Here is a 19,033-nt window from a genome sequence, read left to right on the forward strand (position 1 = left end):
ATAAATGAATTGGTTAACAAGTTTGTGTGATCTCAATGTTGTTTCAATAAATACATTTATCTTTTCTGTTCGGACTGATTTCTCTCATCTTTGTGACTGTAGATTTTACAACCAGTATGATATCACCTGTAAATTTGCTTCAATCACCCAAGCAAAGATTAAACTAGATTTGAATTCAAATTACATCCATGTGATTTTTTTATCTGAAATATCTCAATCACACTCTTCCTTTATGTTGATCACACACCATCCCATAAAATGGTTGTATTGCCTGATATATGTGTTTATCATATACAATAAAAACATGTGTAATTTGCTTTTTTTCTCTGAAATAAAGTTTGAAGTCTGCAGTACATGTACATACTAATTATAGCCATTTACATGTTCATTTTTCTACAGGAAAAGATGCCCAGCAATTAGCAATGTCTGCCTTCATAGAAAAGACAGAATTTCCTGTTTGATCTTAGTACAGCTTGAAGACAGATGAATAAATAAACAGTATGATAAATATTATGCCTATTTCACCCTCTGATTCTTTGATGAAAATAGAGAAAAAAAAATTCAAAAATTTTGGGTCAGAAAAAAAAATCTAAAAATTTGTTGACAATCAATTGCAAATACCAAAACATAATTACATGAGTCAGTCATGTATGCAGACTATATGACAAATTAATTTGTAAATTCTCTATTCATTACAAGGTACTTTGCATGTTTTTCTTAGAATTAACTAATATATTAAATGATGTAGCAATTAAGGGAAAATAGCAACACCATAAGAATACACATATAATTAAGCTATTTACACAAATTCATTAAATTTATATATCTAGGAAGTACAGTAACGCCTCCATATAATGAGCAGGTATTTAATACCCCCTTCTGTGATAGGCGACCGCGCTAGTTAAATCTGACAAGTATTTCAAGGTCTCCCTCCCTATAGAATATACATATCTTTATCAGCTAATTATATAACCATACAGTTAATTATTAATTAAAGCCATGTGTATATTATTTTGTAATTTCTCTATCACCACTCTGTAGATTAAACTGTTTACATGTAGCTAGATCTACATGTACATATATTTCAAGCTGACAGTACAAGTACTTTAAATATTTACTAAAATATTTGCAGAAATTTGTGGGTTATCCCCAATCTGAGACAAACCAAGCATATAAAATTGTTACTTACATGTATACTGGTTGGATCATTACTGCTGGTCATTAAACTTATAATGTAACATGGAGAGTATCAAGCTACTCAAGTATATGACACGTCAGTGTGATAGCCATATACAAAAGCATCCCTAAGTGGTGCCATCATTCAATCTTGAGAGTCTCCATATGACATTATAGTTGTTGAAATGATGTAAAACCCCAGACAAACCAAACCAACCCAGTTGAAATCTGGGCCCAGTTGTTCAAAGGATGATTATAGCTTATATTAATCACTTGATTACTATCATTAGTGAAAATTTCATTTCTTCATTGCACAATAGGCAGGTAGCTACAATGTATAGGAAGAGACTGGTAAGTATTATATAGTTTCATAAAATTTTGTGAAGTTTGTTTTTTCAGAAATAATTTATCAAGATATTAAAATTGTTGTTAAATTGTTAGCTTGGTGTTGTCTTTAACTCAATCCATCTAGCTCCGAGGCTCTTCCTAGTTTGAAATTGTGACATCAGACAAAGAATCCAATAGATGTGAAGAACCATTTCACCTTCACGAATAAAAGATTCTAATGACAGCATGAATATATAAGAGCCAGTGTAAAAAGTGCAGAGCTAGCTAGGAGTACACTTAATCAAGGCATGTGATATCATGTCAGCTGTGGATCTATCCATAATTACCAGCCCACAACTTAACTGCACATGTGCAAAAGCAACATGATCTGATAATGTGATTATGAAAAAATAACATGTACAGCACTCAACAGATAGAAAAGAGGAAGGATGAAAAAAGCTCACAGGATGATGATGAGGTTCAACAGAATGTGGTTTAAGTAGGATGGAATGAGACAGACACGCAACATACTGGAGTATCAGTTTTTCCTTGGAAACTGATCATGACTGAACATGTGTACAGAAGCACCATTCCTGATTCATAATTGAGAAGGAGAGCACACATTTCTGTTTAAATCTAACACCAGATGTTCTATTTTTTAAAAGGCTAATGAAATAATTAACAACCTAATTCAGAGTAATTTCTGATGGAAACCACATGTTTCTTGTGCTCAACAGAGCTCCTTCTATCCTGTGTCAACTGGCTCTCCCACTACTGTATAATATTCCTGCAACTCCTCAGCCGGAGTTATGTGGTAATACTAGTGTACCATTAACAGGCAATATACATGGAAATTCAATTGAGGGAAAAGGGAAGAACTATTCTATTATAGAGGGAGTTTGCTTCACAAACACCAGATTACACCCTGTAATACAGATCTACACTAGCAATGGTTTTTCTTTATAAAACTCTGAAGCAGAGCTCAGATTCATGCTTTTCACTAAATTGATATTTCCCTAATGTAAATGGTAGTATTTTTACACAAACAAGCTCATATATACTTTAACCTAACAAATGTAATGCAATTCTCTTTTTGAAGAATGATTTATACTGAAATTTCCAAGGTCTATATAATGTAGGATTCATATATTACTTAGACTGGTCTCCTGTCTCTAGAATATTAAAATTATAAATGAAAGTGAGTTTTATAATTTTGGTTTTTAGTAATATATCACACAAGTTTGGAATGCCCATTTATGTAAAATGTATGACATCTAATCATATACATGTATATCTATGATGTAGTCGGTGGATAAACACTTTAATCATGTAGATAAATAGCTCTGTGGTAATTGGGCGTTAAATAACCCTTTGTGTATCTTGTAGTCAATCTCATGATCAATTGTCAATTGTCCAAGTTCAATGTTACCTATATCTTCAGTCAGTACACATACAGCCAACAACGTAATATGTGATACATGTTACACCCAAAATCCTAGCAAAAGGTTGTTTTCGTGGAAAACAGAATGGGGACATATATTAGATTGAACTAGAAACTGGACTAGAGAAATAGACTGTAAAACCCCTGTTGACAGCGGCACTGGCCCAGGTGTAGGTCAATTGACCTACATAATATATGTAGGTCAGTTCTCTCTGCTGTATGAATTACCCTGATGTTCTGTTAACAACTGTACTTGATGTAGATATATATATCAGCACCACTCATTATCGACACTGACAATATGGCACCTGATCATGAACTGCACACAAATTTTTATTAACAATATGGTGTGTCTGTTAGTGTGAGTATAATTTATCTTTTCAAGACTTTTTCTTAAACCTTTAGATATATGAAGTTGCAGAGAAAATATATATCATAAGGTAAATAAACCTCTTACATAACAAAGTAGTGGTATCCCCGGCCCAGGATTAATTACCATCTAATTGGTTTTTAAAATAAGATGCACTTTGGTACCTAAGTCAGCTTCATCATCACAATGATTCTAATTTGTGTATCAAACATAATTCATTCCCTGGAGTACACAGCCTAATACTGTGTCCATATACTATGTCCATGTGTTATTGGCCCAAGGTCTCTCCTACAATAGTCTACATCAACAGCTTCACCTGTTATGTTAATGAGTGCTGCAACATCAATATCAAAATAATCTAATTCTATCCCTTATATGAGTTCCTAATATAAGCTACTGTATACATACATAGCTGTAACTTGGATGAAAAATCAACAAAACATTTAATTGTTCTGTCATGGCATTGACAACAAATTAAAACAGTCCTAAAATTGGTTTCAAGCTGCAGACATTGTATATCCCCTCCTCTCCCTTACCATATGCCAATTAGCCGGTCTGGCAAATGTCTACTTGGGCAGCCGATCTACCTACAGCAATGGACAACAGACCCTGATGTCAATGTCAGATAATGACTGACCCCATATAACTCTTGAGAGATGATAATTAAAACAGGAAACTTTTAGTAAAAGGTTTACAATGGCTGGAAACTGATGGTTACTTTGTAGTAGGTCTGGAGGTTATAGACCTCAATAAAAACACTTGATAGATAGTAAAGGTTTATGATGTCCTTAATGAGGATGTCCAGCTTAAAACCATCTAATGTCAGGATTGTTTTATAACCATCAGACAGAAACCAATTACTTTATCAACGTAGTGGTCTGGGGACTATACATAGCTTGCTCCATGCTGTTTTAATGTTCCACAATTGTATTTCTGACCAATATCATTTCTGTTAACATACAATTATTGACCTTGTCACTATACAATGTATATTGCTAATGAGCTGTGTCTAAAATTTTCATTTTTCAATATCTTATATAATTGAGACAGAATTTGTTTTCCTAGATTGATTAAATTTGTGGGCCACTTTGAGACAGCTAGTCATTGTAAGAACTTCAAATTATTATCAATTAATATAAAAAATCTTTAAATTAAATTTTGTTTCCTTAAAAGAACAAATTCCAATGAGCAAAATTTCTCATTAAGTTAAAACATTTAAATTTGCATAAAACATTAATCTGAATGCAGTCATATACCTGTGAGACGAGATAATATGGGATTATGTCCCTTTAATTATCCTAATTACTAAGGAATTTTATCATGTACTGTATTAATTTCATTCCAACATAATAAGCCCCCGGACCTCTGGTTTAAATTCTAGTTTGGGGAGTTCTTATTTGTGAGCCATTTCAGAATTAACATACAGTATATGATTTTGCAAAAAAAAAGGACTGTGCTTATTTGGGCGCAGAAACATCTGCGTTGATATATAAAACATTAACATATTTTCCTGCATTCTAATTTTATTCTTTAATTTCTTTCTACAAAAATGTAAAAGAAACTATATTGAATTTCTTTTAAAAGGTGCTATTTGTGAATTACAATCAAATCAGAAGCCATTGCCAGCTATCAACTATTTTGAATTCCTTGTCAAGAAATTATTTTGACATGGTCATAAAATTCTATTTCCCCTGAAGACACAAGTTTGACTATTATCAGATACACACAGTTTGGTTCACTTTGAAATATTTGGACAACAATACATTTACCTCTAATTTTCAAGTTGCCTTCAAGCTAGGGGTCCAATTATGATTTTAGTAGGTTTAAAATGGGAAATGATTTTGTTCAAGGAAAACATGTTTATATAGACATAAAGTGGGTTTTTTTTTCTGAGGTCTTTAGGGGATGCCGATTATGGGCCTAGCATTCCCTATTGACATATCATATTAACATTATAATCCAAAAATTTTAAATATATATGCTTCTGAAAATTTGCTTCCCAATTTTCCTCTCAAAAGGACAGTAAAAAGGCTTATAACCTGTATGAAATACTTGAAAATTATATATATAAACTTTTATATAATATTATATCTTGGATTCAATAATTAGCTATTAAACCAGAAACCATCAGTTTCACAAATAAGATATACTGACGGAATGTTAGAAGCTGCCAACTAAAATAATTAATAGAATGACAAGTAATAATGTTTTCCCCCAATTTTGACTTCATACAATATCAACATTCTAAAACTCTGTCTACAATCTAATTAAAATGCTAATTTAACCCACTCAGCACTGGTAATTAATTGTCCAAAGAATAGGACCAAAGTATACTTGTAATAATGAGTCCCTAAGTAACCAATATCACCACAAGAAAGCTTTTCACAGACCAGGATCAGACCATTTATCAAATTAAGTTGCCATTTGAACTTTAAAGAGGTCAATTGAATAATGCAAATACCAAATTTTAAATGCCCCTTGTAAAGACTTGTGAATGGGGTAAGGTTCGGTTACTTGACGGGTTGCGAGGTTGTAGGCTTGGTCTCCTTACCAAATAACCTCATTATAGACCACAACATGTACATTCCTCTACCTGTCCGACTACACAGCCATTGTCAGATGTGACCTGTCACTGTGTAAATTAACAGGTTGAAACACCTGGACTCTAGTTCCGACAGAATTGTATTATAGCTGGTCACAACGTAGCTGGCCAATGATGAGGAGGAAGGTGTGAGGGTGTTTGACAGCCATTCCTATAATGGCCACATTTGACCACATGTTAACTTCAGTCTGCTCTTAACACTAGAATAAGTTTAATCTGAATTTTATATCATTCTTTTGATTTTTGTTTCACGAAAATGATTTTTTTTTGCAAGGAAAAAAAAAACAGAAAAGAATTTTGATGAATTCATTCGAAAAACTAGAAAATGTTTTTATAAATGACATAAATGACCCCGCTGCCACTTCACACCCGAAACACAGTTTGGTGAGGATTGCATCAGCATGCAGTTCCAGAGATTAGTTTTAGGTATAGTTAAATTGCATCGGGACAGGACAGGACAGGACAGACTATACCCCTTCCCCCATTTCATGGGAGGGGCATAAAAAGCTTAAAATTATGATAAAGGAAAGTGTTACTTCAACAATTCTCTGATTAAACAACAAACAAAAATTACCTGTTCCCTGTCATCAACCACATCATTGAGTATGTCATCAGGGTCCAGTATTCCTCCATCAGTACTGGTCTTCAGGTTGTGTACGGTCACCCAGTGGTCACTCGACTGTAACAGTAAATATCAAATCATACTATCACTCGACTGTAACAGCTAATATCAAACCATAATATCATATTTTATACAGTGTATATAGGGGAGAATTTTTTCTTTCATCACCTTGTCAAAATTCTCTCATATATACAGTTGAACTATAACAGAAATTCCTGTTGGGACATCTGTGTTATACATACAGTATATCATGTCAAGAAGTCAGTTTTCTGGTGGTATTTTAATTGATTAACAAGAAATACTTGGGCGTATGCCAAGCAAAAATGTACATGTTTGTCGGTATATTGATAATGATTTAAAAATTGAAATAATCAAATGAATTCAGCATCCCATCAACTACACGTAATTCATTTAAGAATTAGGTATATATTGTTGACTTAACATTCATAAAACACCGGAACCATTAAAATTGACATTTACTTGCATTTGTACTATAGTGAAGTTGTCATCATAGGCCTATATGGCTATTATATTATTTTTTTGCCTGTGCAATATATTAGCCTATAAATATACTGGAATGAATATATAGGCAACTAGACTCAAACAATACAAGTACATGTACAAAATTTTGCATAATATTATTTTACTGACAATTGGTGCATGTCATTCTGTTTAAAGATCATTTCTACACAAAATCATGCTTGCATTATGTCATTTCTTGGTAAATAAAAATGAAAATTTTGTAGACAACATTTTCTTATTCCTTGGAAAAATGTATATTTTCTTTTAACAATAGCAACTATTTCTCGATCAATCCTAGTCACTTCAACTGCATATATGTATATGCCATGCAACACTTTTCTATCACTTAAGGATCATCTGCTTATCAACGGATAACAGGGGGCTCCGGATCCCCAGGGGGTAATTATTTGGTTATATACAATATAGAACAGGTACCCCCATGTCCTGCTGCCTGGCAGGGGTTATCCCTGATATAAGGTTGAGCTAGTGGCAAAATGTAAAGCACGTCAGCATATATATATATATCTGAAACAGAAATACTGGTAAATGTATCTTGTAAAAATAATATTCTTCACTTATAGATCTATATAATATTCCGAGCATTCTACTATAAAAACTACCAAATATCTTCCTATGCCAGTATATAATTGTATGCAAGTTTTAAGTAGTATTGGATTGGTCCAACGCAATAACTTTGATACACATATACGTATATCATATACACTAATCTATATTTAGATCTTACATGTATACTAGGTATGTATAATATATTATCAGATAAATCTCAAGAATTCCTGTTTGAGAGTTTTTGTGTATTTTCATAGTGTTGCATTGTAATTGAATTTAGATACCGGTATGTTTACATGCATATTATGTGTCCATAATATGGAATCCAATCTTAAAGGAATTTAAGTCACATGTGTTTATAACAAACTTTTATAATCAAATTAGCTGCATGTAAAACTGTGATAATATATGCATTTGACATGCAAGAAAATTGTTAAAAGATTTTTTTTTTCACTGCAATGCCAAAATGTGCAGGTATATATAATATTAATCACGGAGACCTCACAAAAATTATAAAAGGAAGATAGTATTAGTAAACAAACAAATGTCAATATTATGAAAACATATCCATCAGCTAGCTATATAGACCAACGTCATGCCTATGGTTCTTGATTGATTCATGATGAGGCTTAATATAGCTATTTAGGTGACTAAAATGTGCCTTTAAAACCTCGTTTGCCCTTTTCATTTATGAGTCTAAAAGGGATTATATTGACATAAGGAGATGTTGTATATGGACAACATTAGCTCTTGTCTGTGTAATGTTAGCCCAATATGACATAACATGTCCTAGACCAGGTGTATAAAACCAGTGAACTGTCTACATTTAAACATCCCGAGTACACTATAAACACTCGTCTGGTTTACAGCTTATATCATGGTCCTCTTGGAGCTGGACCATCAGATTGATCACACAAGTGTCCTGGTCACTGTAACAGGTGTTCCTGGTATATATCCCTGTTTGTATAGTAATTATATCAATATTTGATCTGATACCTGTCAACAGTATACAGTAATGATAGTACAGCTGGTTATAACAGGTAGGACATTCTGCTGATGACAGGAATACGTCCTGAACATGTCATAATATCATAGAAAAGAATCTGAAAAGTTAATTGTATTTTTTCTCTTATAAAACATTGATATAATTAATTGGGTGCAATTTGATCCGAATTCAATCATAATTGGATAAGTGCATAAAACTTGATCAGCTTGTATATTTATATCGCTAGAACATATACGGTAAACCTCCGATTAATTCGAACACGCGGATAGTTCGAACACACATTTTTTTCTAGAAAAACAATAATTTGTCAGCTAGTAATAGTTCGAACTCTGGCTGTTTATAACTGACACCATTTCGGATAGTTCGAACTTGTCAAATGAAGAACGTAAAGTAAGATTTTTTTCGGCAAACTCCATTGAAAGCTCGCGACGACTCGGCCCCGATGACCGGCCCAGAAAAAATGCCAAGATTTAAATTTGATCAGCAAGCACGTTTAGATTATTAGATTGTATGTGTGATCATTAGAATGCGTCTGTGATTTAAAATATACCACATATTTTCGCGTTTATTCATTTTTTTTATACATTGCAAAATACACCACGCACGAAACAGCTGATTGCAAATTTAGGCCCCGACAATGTATAAATAACATGCGATATTTGTATTCGCGCTGTATGGCAAACTAAGAAATCGTCCGTGTATTTTCACATATAACTAGTGTTCGTTAACTTAGCATTATGATTATTTAATTGTGACTGGACATCTCTTAAGTATGGCCAATCAAGGTATTACCTGAAAACCTGCGACCTCACGCTAGGTAAGCAGGCCACGCGAGGTGTCGCTTGCGGTAAAGTTGAAAGGATCGGCTGCCCGATCGTGCTGAGTGACGTTATGTTTAACTTTTGTGTCACAAATGAAACGGGTACTGTACTGTTTTGGGGCCTAGTGTAGCTACGCATTAACCGAGCGGCTTCGCGCATTAACCATCATAATTATCGCGCAATGAAGAACATTTATCGATCAATCAACATTGAATTAAATAAAATACTATCATTTTACTTACTTATAAATGTGCCATTGTTCAGGCCGCCGTTGTTACGTATCAGATTTACGATGGATGTTTGTGCCAAATGATTTTACTCTGCCGAGATTTTCGCCGATATTGACTCGAATATTTCGAACTCACGCTTATTTTCTGAAGCATAATTTCGAATAGTTCGAACAGGTTCGTCAATATTTATTTAATTTTGTTCGAACTAACCGGGGGTTTACCGTATATATGGTTTATGTACACAGCAAAAATACTAAAACAATGCATCAAATGCATATATATATATATAGACATATACCACTGTGTGATTATAATTATATCAAGCATTTGAGTTTGTACAGAAACACCAGGTGAATTTCTTTACATACACCTGTATACTTTAATTTGTACATATTCTATAATTTGATATATATATATACAAGCATTTAAAATGAAATCATTTAATACTGTGACTTGATTTACAATTGTGCTCCAATTTCAATACATTCCAAATGTACTATATCAACATACAGGTGTATGTGTGTACTGGTGGAGATATATCATTTTATATACATGTATATAATGCCCAATGCAAATTAAGCACTGTCGGTATTGGACCCGAGTCAACTGTGTTTATATAAACCAATCCAGGAGTCTATTTATACAACACATACTCATACCATTAATAAAACATGTGTACTTCAAAATCAGGAAACCTTAATTATTCTGCACAATGTAATAGTTTAGATTACAGCTAGAATGTGCATATAATTACAACATGCTATAAATTTAAAGTATTTCTTGCATTTGCAATATGGATTTTAATGGGTTCAAAATATGAGCCCTGACCAAAGGAAGATTCAAGTTGATCCTTAAAGCTTGCAGCTGCATACTAGGTGATTGCAATATTGACATTCAGGCCATGCCAGCTGTCAATGATCATGAGTCCTGACTACTGGTCTGGGTTGTTTAAACCTGTACATGTTGTGAGTAGGTATATACATACAGGTATACACATATGAATTTTATATAGTGTGCATGACAATGAAGGGTACACAATTGATCTCAAATTTATAATGATTTTTCTGTATGATGACACTATAAATGCATGCCCTTTGATGAAAATCCCAAAAACTTAAAAAAACAACTTCTGTCATAAGGGTAATTATATAAACTCATGATCAATAATTAAGCCACTGTGAAGATACATGTGGCAGACTGAAAACACACATACATTGAGTGTTAACATGCATAATTTGTAAGATATTCATAGATGTAACCTATATAAATTATCAACAACAATAATCTGTTTTCCAGTTGTTGATGTACAAATGTGTGTATCAAACCCCACAGTTGTATAACTATATATCTATATAAGGGACCCACTTTAACCAAGTATTGTCACACATATATAATACTGTGATCAATACATTCGGGTATTATCACACTTTTTAGTATTTTCATATATTTGACAAATTCCTTCATATTAAGATTGTAAAGCATATAACGGTAAAGAGTTCAGTTTTATCAATACTTAGCATCAGACATTATCAGTTTTCATATAAACACAATATTAATCCCACAATTTTATGTGAGGCTAGCAAAGTTATGAGTACTTTTTAAGAGTACCAAGATATTTTCTTGACTTTTAATCCACATTTATTAGATTCCAGAATAACATATTACAAGGTTAAAACTTGCCTCGTCTGAACTGTCCTCCTCCAGAATCACAGACAGCATGGCCTTGGTCATAGTCAATACAATTCAATGAAACTGGAAACTAAATTTCCCATTCTACACCAAGTATTTGTAAGTTTCTTATATTAATAAGTTTCACATAAGAAGCTTTTCCACCAATGCAAACCTATGCAATTATCAAGAAAATCCCATACTTTTCCTCCTGGTTCGTCATTGAACAATATGTTGGAATGTTCACAAAAGGAATTGAATTGCAGTACCACCAACCGTATTTGCAACAGATCTAAGCTGTGAGTGATGAGTTGCTGCCTTTATATTCATCAACTCCTTGTAAAAGGATTTAAAATCTAACAAATCACAGATGGACTGACTTGGCATTTCTACAATCTTCTGTCATTAATATATAAACTTTCCTTCAAAATCTGATGTTCTACAGCAATATCACAGGACCAGTATATTCTCAATATCAATCCACCTATGCCAGTTGTACATGTAGCTAATATAGCATGATGTTCATTATCATTGCTTCAGCATCAGATCTTTTATTATCCAGTAAAATCGGATCCATCTCCACAGGAATTAATCATATAAGTCCGCACATTTATATAATGCCACTGTAAGTAACACACTAATGTTAACATTCATTTATACTGCACATTTTATTTCTAACAAATGATTTTAGCCATCCAGGTCCTCAAAACAAGAAACTCATATATCTAGACTTGACTACATTTTTTCAACTGGAATAATTAATTGACTTATAATTAATTTTATAAAGCCAAACTAATTTTAGAAAATTCTCTCCAAAGGAATTTTCAAAAAAGAAGTCTTTCTGCATTAGAATAAACAATTGTGGTAAATGTCAATTCTTGACTTTAATTTTATAATGAGCCACTGCATTAATCTAAAGTACATCTTGTTCCTCGTCTCCGTCAACTTCTATAATATACGCGTATATATACAGCGACTACTATATACACTCATTGCTATGTACAGTTCTACCACTACAATATATACATATACTCTATCATCTGGATAAAACTGGAAGATCACAATGTTAACACATCCACAAGGTAAAAAGATTTACTGTAGAAAATCCTTGGAAATTATTCATTACATTCATACAAAACTTTTCATGGTTAAACCCAACTCCGAGGTTTGTCCTTCAAAAACTTCAATGTCATCGTGATCACTTATATACTCTCTCAACACTTCATCACTCCTCTGAATAATAAAACCGTGGGGTGTCAGCTTTTCTCAGTAGCATTATATATAGCTGGTAGGTATACACACAAAGTTTTGTAGGTAAATTATACTGAGAACATATAACTCAAGATGTGTATCTCACACAATTCACTCCAGCCACCAGCATCCTATCAACTATATAAATATCACATGGTAAAAAAACCTTCAGTGTTTATCACATAAGTTTAATCAAGTAACACAACTGTCCTTGGGTTTACAAGATAGCACAATTAATCACATTTTAAACATGTCAACTTGAATTAAGAATTTAGGACTGTTCAAAGTTTACCGCTAACATTGCCTGGGACTTATATATTCACCTAAATTAATTCCCCAAAAAAAGGCCCTTGTGACTATAGGGCTGTTTAAAAACATTTATCATATAAAATGTTCCCTACCGACCCCTACTAAAAATAGTGACCTTGACCCAAAATCTCTGAAACTTGAACTTGATTTGTCGCTATACTCATATACACTGTAGTTTCACTTTTTCCCAACATATACCTTGAAGCAAGGCTGAGAAAAGTGCAAAAACTGAGTGGACAGACTAAGACGGATGGGAAGGAAACCTATATAAGCCCCCCAGCCCACAGGGGGTAGGTACAGACCTACGTCACAAAAAATTGTCAGATAAAAAAAAAAGCCTCTCCTGATTATGACCTGTCCCACAACTACAAATCCTTGCCAGTCATACTCGGTTGAGGCTATATTTTTTTTATCTGACAATTAAATTTTTTGTGACATAGGTCCGTCCCTACCCCCTGTGCCCAGTCAGCCCCTCCCCTCCCCAGTTTCACAGGTAGAGACAGTGTTATGCATATATCTTAGGATCATTCAATGCTGACCTCAATATAATGTTCCACTGTCCAAAGTTTACCTCATGATCAATGTGAACCATATATATATTTATAACCTCACTTTAACACTGCACATATTCCATTACCGATCAGCTTGGACGCTGGTATTAACACCTTAATGTGTAAACTTCAACATAACACTGATGGCCTTGGATAGGATATATACATTATATGTTATAAACCTCAATATAATACCATTGGCTTAGGACTATTCAATGTTTCCCTCAGTGTATAAACCTTGTAATATAAATTTAAAGCCCTTGGCTAGGACTGTCATGATCAACTTTATCTACTTGTCGGGAAATCATTCATGTTCTTAACTGCTATCAATATCAAAATGTATCAAACACATAACTTGTGTTCACTTGACCAGTCACCTGCAGGCACAGATCTAGAGAATACAGGTAAATATTTTAATGAGTCAACATGTACAAACATCTAAGCTTACTACCTACCTGTAAATGTTGCATCATTGATGAGCTACCTATGACCCAGAATCAGAACTCCCACAATAATCAATTAGGATTATAATCCACCTGTACTAAAGCATTATATGGTAAGTCATAGTGGTTGGAATTGGCACGATCTATGATAAAATGGCCAATGGACACAAAGATTATCAAATGTTAATCAAACTACTCTTGCTATATGAATCCATCGGTTGATATCCCATGGCAACATCCAGTTATCAAAAAGGTACTAATAAATTAAACAACACCAACAAAAAATGTCAAAAGTTTTTTCTCTCCTCCAGTTAACTTTAGAGACAACCAAAAATCAATAGTTTTGATCTCCATCAAGCTTAAAAAGTTAGAGGCAGAAATATCAATAGATTTCTCTCTCCATCCACACCCACATGAAGACTGATGTACACTATATATATTACTCCAAGTTTTCTCTCTCCATTTACACATATGAAGGCACTCTATAACCTCAGAATCAGCAATAAAATGTCACTAGTTTTCGCTCTCCATATTCCACCCAGGCCAGATGAAGACACTAGTTAACTCCAGAATCAACATTATATCACTAGCTTTCTCTCTCCATCCAGTTAAAGGCACAAACATCAGCAACAGGAACAACAAAAAATGTCAATAGCTTCCTCTGTATGCATGCTTTAATGACATTGCACATATTGTTGCACGTGTCATATGCCTGGATCTGTACGTAGCTACTGTATACATCTATTTTCAATTACAAAGTACCACAGAACGTAGACGTTTGTATACGTATGCTATATCATATTTAATGTACATACTTAAGTCTATACATAAATCAGGGATCCATCAAAACCATGTATACCATCACCTGGCAATAACACATATACTGTGGGGTACGGGTATAAGAACACCTCAACAGCCTTAAAAACAAACACTATATGGTCTGCTTCCAATCATAGTGGTAGAATGTCAAAATCTCAAAATAGATTCACAAGAAATGTTTCCAGTAGATCCGGATACCAACACAAGTGAATTCATCCCGAAATCATCTCCAGAGATCAAAGACTTCCAGATGGGAACACGCTGATGCCATGTTATTACAGAATTCATGGACTGCTGAGACAAGGGGCACGTTTCTTGTCCCCTTGCCAAAACTTGGAACATTTGTGATATATCAGTACATCATCAATAGATAATCACCAAATTGTTGGTTGGAAATCTCCGGCCTATATACATATCCACATGTATCAACACTTGGATACTGTAGTTAACAAGGATCTGAGAAATACTGTATATAAATATCATTTAATTATATTTCAGCTGCAGAATTATGTGGAGTAGAACTTTTAGTGATCATAACCAAATGTATGACATATCGCTTCCTATTCTTCAAATCATTTATGTCTATAGATCAAATCAATAAAAAAACGATGTATGGATCCCTGCATGTCTAGAGCTGGATTAAAATGCATATTTTTATATAATTCAAAACTCTTCCTTTCTTCGATTCACTTAACATGTCTAAAGCTTGTTGACGTTTATTCCTAGATTGACTAGATCTGATCACTATTTCCTATACATCATGTATGCATTGCCATGTCCTCCTAAAGCTAGATTCTATTCAAGTTGTACATATATATGCATGTTACATATACCTACCTATGTAACCCAATACTGCCAAAATATTTTGAGTTAACATGTGCAAACACTCAGACCTACAGTTTTGTGGGACCAGTATAAGTTGTTACGTACCTGGTACATGTGTATAACAGTGAGAAAGTTGTCGTAATCTAAACAAAATACTGTCATATTGATGATCATGATCACAAGTTACCTTGGTTGGATGGGATCCAGAAAACAATAAAAATATGTTGGTACCAGGCAATAACTGACAATTAAATCAACAGTAACAAATTCAATATACTACAATGCAATCTTCCTCACGCCATCTTATTGTAGTTAATAGTTATATGTAGGAATGTTTCCCTCCATTTAGATAAATGTTTTATACATAATTCTTCTTTTCCTGTTTATAATTCATCAATAATAAATCTCGGACCATTTGAGAAATGACTTTTAAAGCTACTGATGAATTCTGGACCAAAAAAAAATGTCTACAGACAACACAGCAAAAGGTAGTATTTTATATTATCACACATGTACAGCTGGCTAGCTAATCAAAATGTGAATACATCATGGACTCTCAGAAATATTGAATTTGATGTAGGAATAATCCAATTAAGTCTGCAACAACATACCATATTTGACCTAATAATATAAGGGCACAGGGCGCGGGTAATTGACAGTGGGGGCGCCCTTATTAAGATTAGTTATTCTGGAGTTTTATGAAACAGACTATACCTTATAGCAGAATACCCAAGACTGTGGAAACGGTAAAATATATATATTCAGTCATGAAAATATTCCAGATGAAGATATCTATTCATTATCATATATTAAGCTTAAACATCACTTGAATATTCCTGTAAACTTGTAAACCATGCCAGCTGATCTTTAGACCAGAGAACGTGCACGTGTGTTCCAATATTTATGTTCAAATGGAACTCTTTTGTGTTCTATTTATAGACACAGGTGATTTCCCAGATCATATCAGACATCGTTTTCTTCGACCTTCTAATTGATTTACAATGTCTTTTACTAGCTTTCTGTTCTGAACAAAGTTATTGATCAACAAGAATTAATGAAGTCTTTTACTTTATCTTCAAATAAAGATGGTAAGTTTTATTTGTATGTGTTTTTAGTTTCGGGTGCTCTTTGCACTGACATGTCATCTGTAGGAATAGAAAAAATGTGGCGAAAACTTACGTTCCAGTTGCCTAATTTGCTGAAGAAAATTGAACACATAAAGTCGCAAAACTTTTCATATGAATTATTACTTTTGAACACCATTTTGACACTCAGTCAAAGATTTATTTCTTTGAAAAAAGGCAGGGGCGCCCTTATTAGGTCATATACGGTAAGTAGATATGTCATTTTCATTAGATGTATTTTGGGATTGTGACTGCAGCTTGCAAGGCAAATTGGACTATAATGCAATCTCGGGGAAAATGCAAGGTTTGCTTTTTAAAATGGGAAGTACATGGCGATTCCATACATGCATGCCTTAAAATAACTGACTGTCCAAGGGGGTGGGGTGTATTTTGTAATGTATAGTATTAATATGACCAAATGCAATCAATGATTTTCAAAGGTGTGACCCCTTTATATTACAAATACACGACCCCTACAGACATTGTAACACAGAGGAGTACTTGCGACCTGTCACACAGAAGTGACTCATAGCCTGCAGACCTTGTCACACAGAGGTGACCCCGGCAGACCTTGTCATAAAGAGGAGACTCCTGCAGACCTTGTCACACAAAGATGACCCCTGCAGCCCTTATCATACAGAGGTGACCACTGCAGACTTTAATGTCACACAAAGGTGATCCCTGCAGACCTTGTCACACAGAGGTGACTCCTGCAGACCTTGTCACACAGAAGTGGCCCAGAGCAGTTTTGATTCAATGGATAAAATAAAGATAAAATTCATCTTCCAGACTCGTAACTAAGATACCTATATTATATTTTAATTATTTGTAGATGTAGCTCAAGTATTTGTTGTTGTTTATGCATGCATAATTGCATATGTTTGTCATCCCTCAGCCTCCTTATTTTGGAGGGAGAATCATTTCTTTACCTTTCCAGATATGAATTATCAGTAAACCTTTTTATTGATTTATTACTTTTGAAACCAACAGATCAAACAGAAAACTTGAAATGGTTGATTCAGGGTTCACCCTGGACCCAAAAATCATGGGCCATTTTGACAAGATTTCAGAAGTTGTATGGGCCAAAGCAGAGAAAATTAAAGAAATTTGTGAGTTTTGGGTATGGGCCATTTTGGGAAAATATGGGGCAAATGGCCCCCTGGCCCCCTCCAGAGTTATCCCTGTTGATTAATATGTCAGTTTGTCAAAAGCTGTTTTTAAATATCCTTTTCCGAGTCTGAAAATTTTCGAAAACCTGCAATCTAGGCCAAATGAAAATTCCAAAATGTTGACAAGAATGGGCTGCAGGAATCAGATGCTAGAAGTCTATCATACACACTAAATATCCATTCAGAACACTGACCGACAAAGCAATAAAATGTATCATATTTAAAATGTAAGACTGTTCCTCTTACATAGAATTTCTTCACTCCATTCATTTTTTTAACCAATAATTGATCCCTTGGAAGTTGATACAGCTGTATACAACAATATAAATAATGTTCCCCAAATTTAGACTGATAGGATTGTAAGTTTTACAAAAACATGGGAATATTTTGGTGCTTGGTAAGCAATGAATCATCCTGAATAGATTATTGGAGCATTGTGCTGGTAATGTTACTGCCTGAAGGCAATCATACTTTTACACTGCACTCACCAGTTACACAGTAGTGTTATTGGTGCACGATACATACTATACATGTGTAGCTAATGGCACTGTACATTGTGCATGGCATTACCATGAATTTATTTCCTGCATGACATTTGAAAATAAAATCTTAATATAGCTAATGGTAATATTGTAAAAACAACAGTTGTGGTGCTATGTGTGGGATCGGTCACCTTTGACATGACTTGACCCCACCCCCTTTTGGTACCCCAGGGTAAATTCCTTTACTAAAATGCTCGTGATAATATCATTGACAATTTCTCAAACCCTTGGTTTAATAGGATGTGGAGTCACTATTTGTAATCTGTTAATTCCATCACACCCATCACTGAACACACCTGAAATTTGACACCCCTTTCATTACAAGCGTCTGTCAGCCATTTCACTGGATACATCGATGTGTCACCTGTAACAATATGAGTCTAACACTATGCAAGATTCATAATACATTACACGACATACTGGGGTTTGGGAGGGTAAATTTTACGAAATATATATATTTACCTTTCCTATCGCCTTCTTGTACCGTAAAATAGCTTTTGAGATTAATTCTCCAACCAAGATATGTCCATCACCGCAAGGAACGATGACTCGAACTCGATCAAAACAGACGGTCACTTTCATCGGCATCGTTTGATCTTTGTTCGCGGGAATGCTTATCCATCAACAGCAACAAATTCTCGTCTCACC

At 34.1% G+C, this 19,033-nt stretch overlaps 1 protein-coding gene across 7 annotated transcripts in view; it reads right to left on the reverse strand.

Moving 5' to 3' along the window:
- LOC117343735 (partitioning defective 3 homolog) overlaps positions 1 to 19,033 on the reverse strand; it is a gene marked incomplete at its 5' end in the record, with an annotated part of 68,246 nt that extends 49,213 nt beyond the window's left edge. For all 7 annotated transcript variants that reach the window (XM_033906210.1, XM_033906211.1, XM_033906214.1 and 4 more), the window contains 2 exon segments: positions 6,491 to 6,595; positions 18,848 to 19,033. In XM_033906210.1, coding sequence (XP_033762101.1) covers positions 6,491 to 6,595; positions 18,848 to 18,973 — 231 coding nt within the window.

Source organism: Pecten maximus, chromosome 15, assembly GCF_902652985.1.
Source record: "Pecten maximus chromosome 15, xPecMax1.1, whole genome shotgun sequence".
NCBI lineage: Eukaryota > Metazoa > Mollusca > Bivalvia > Pectinida > Pectinidae > Pecten > Pecten maximus.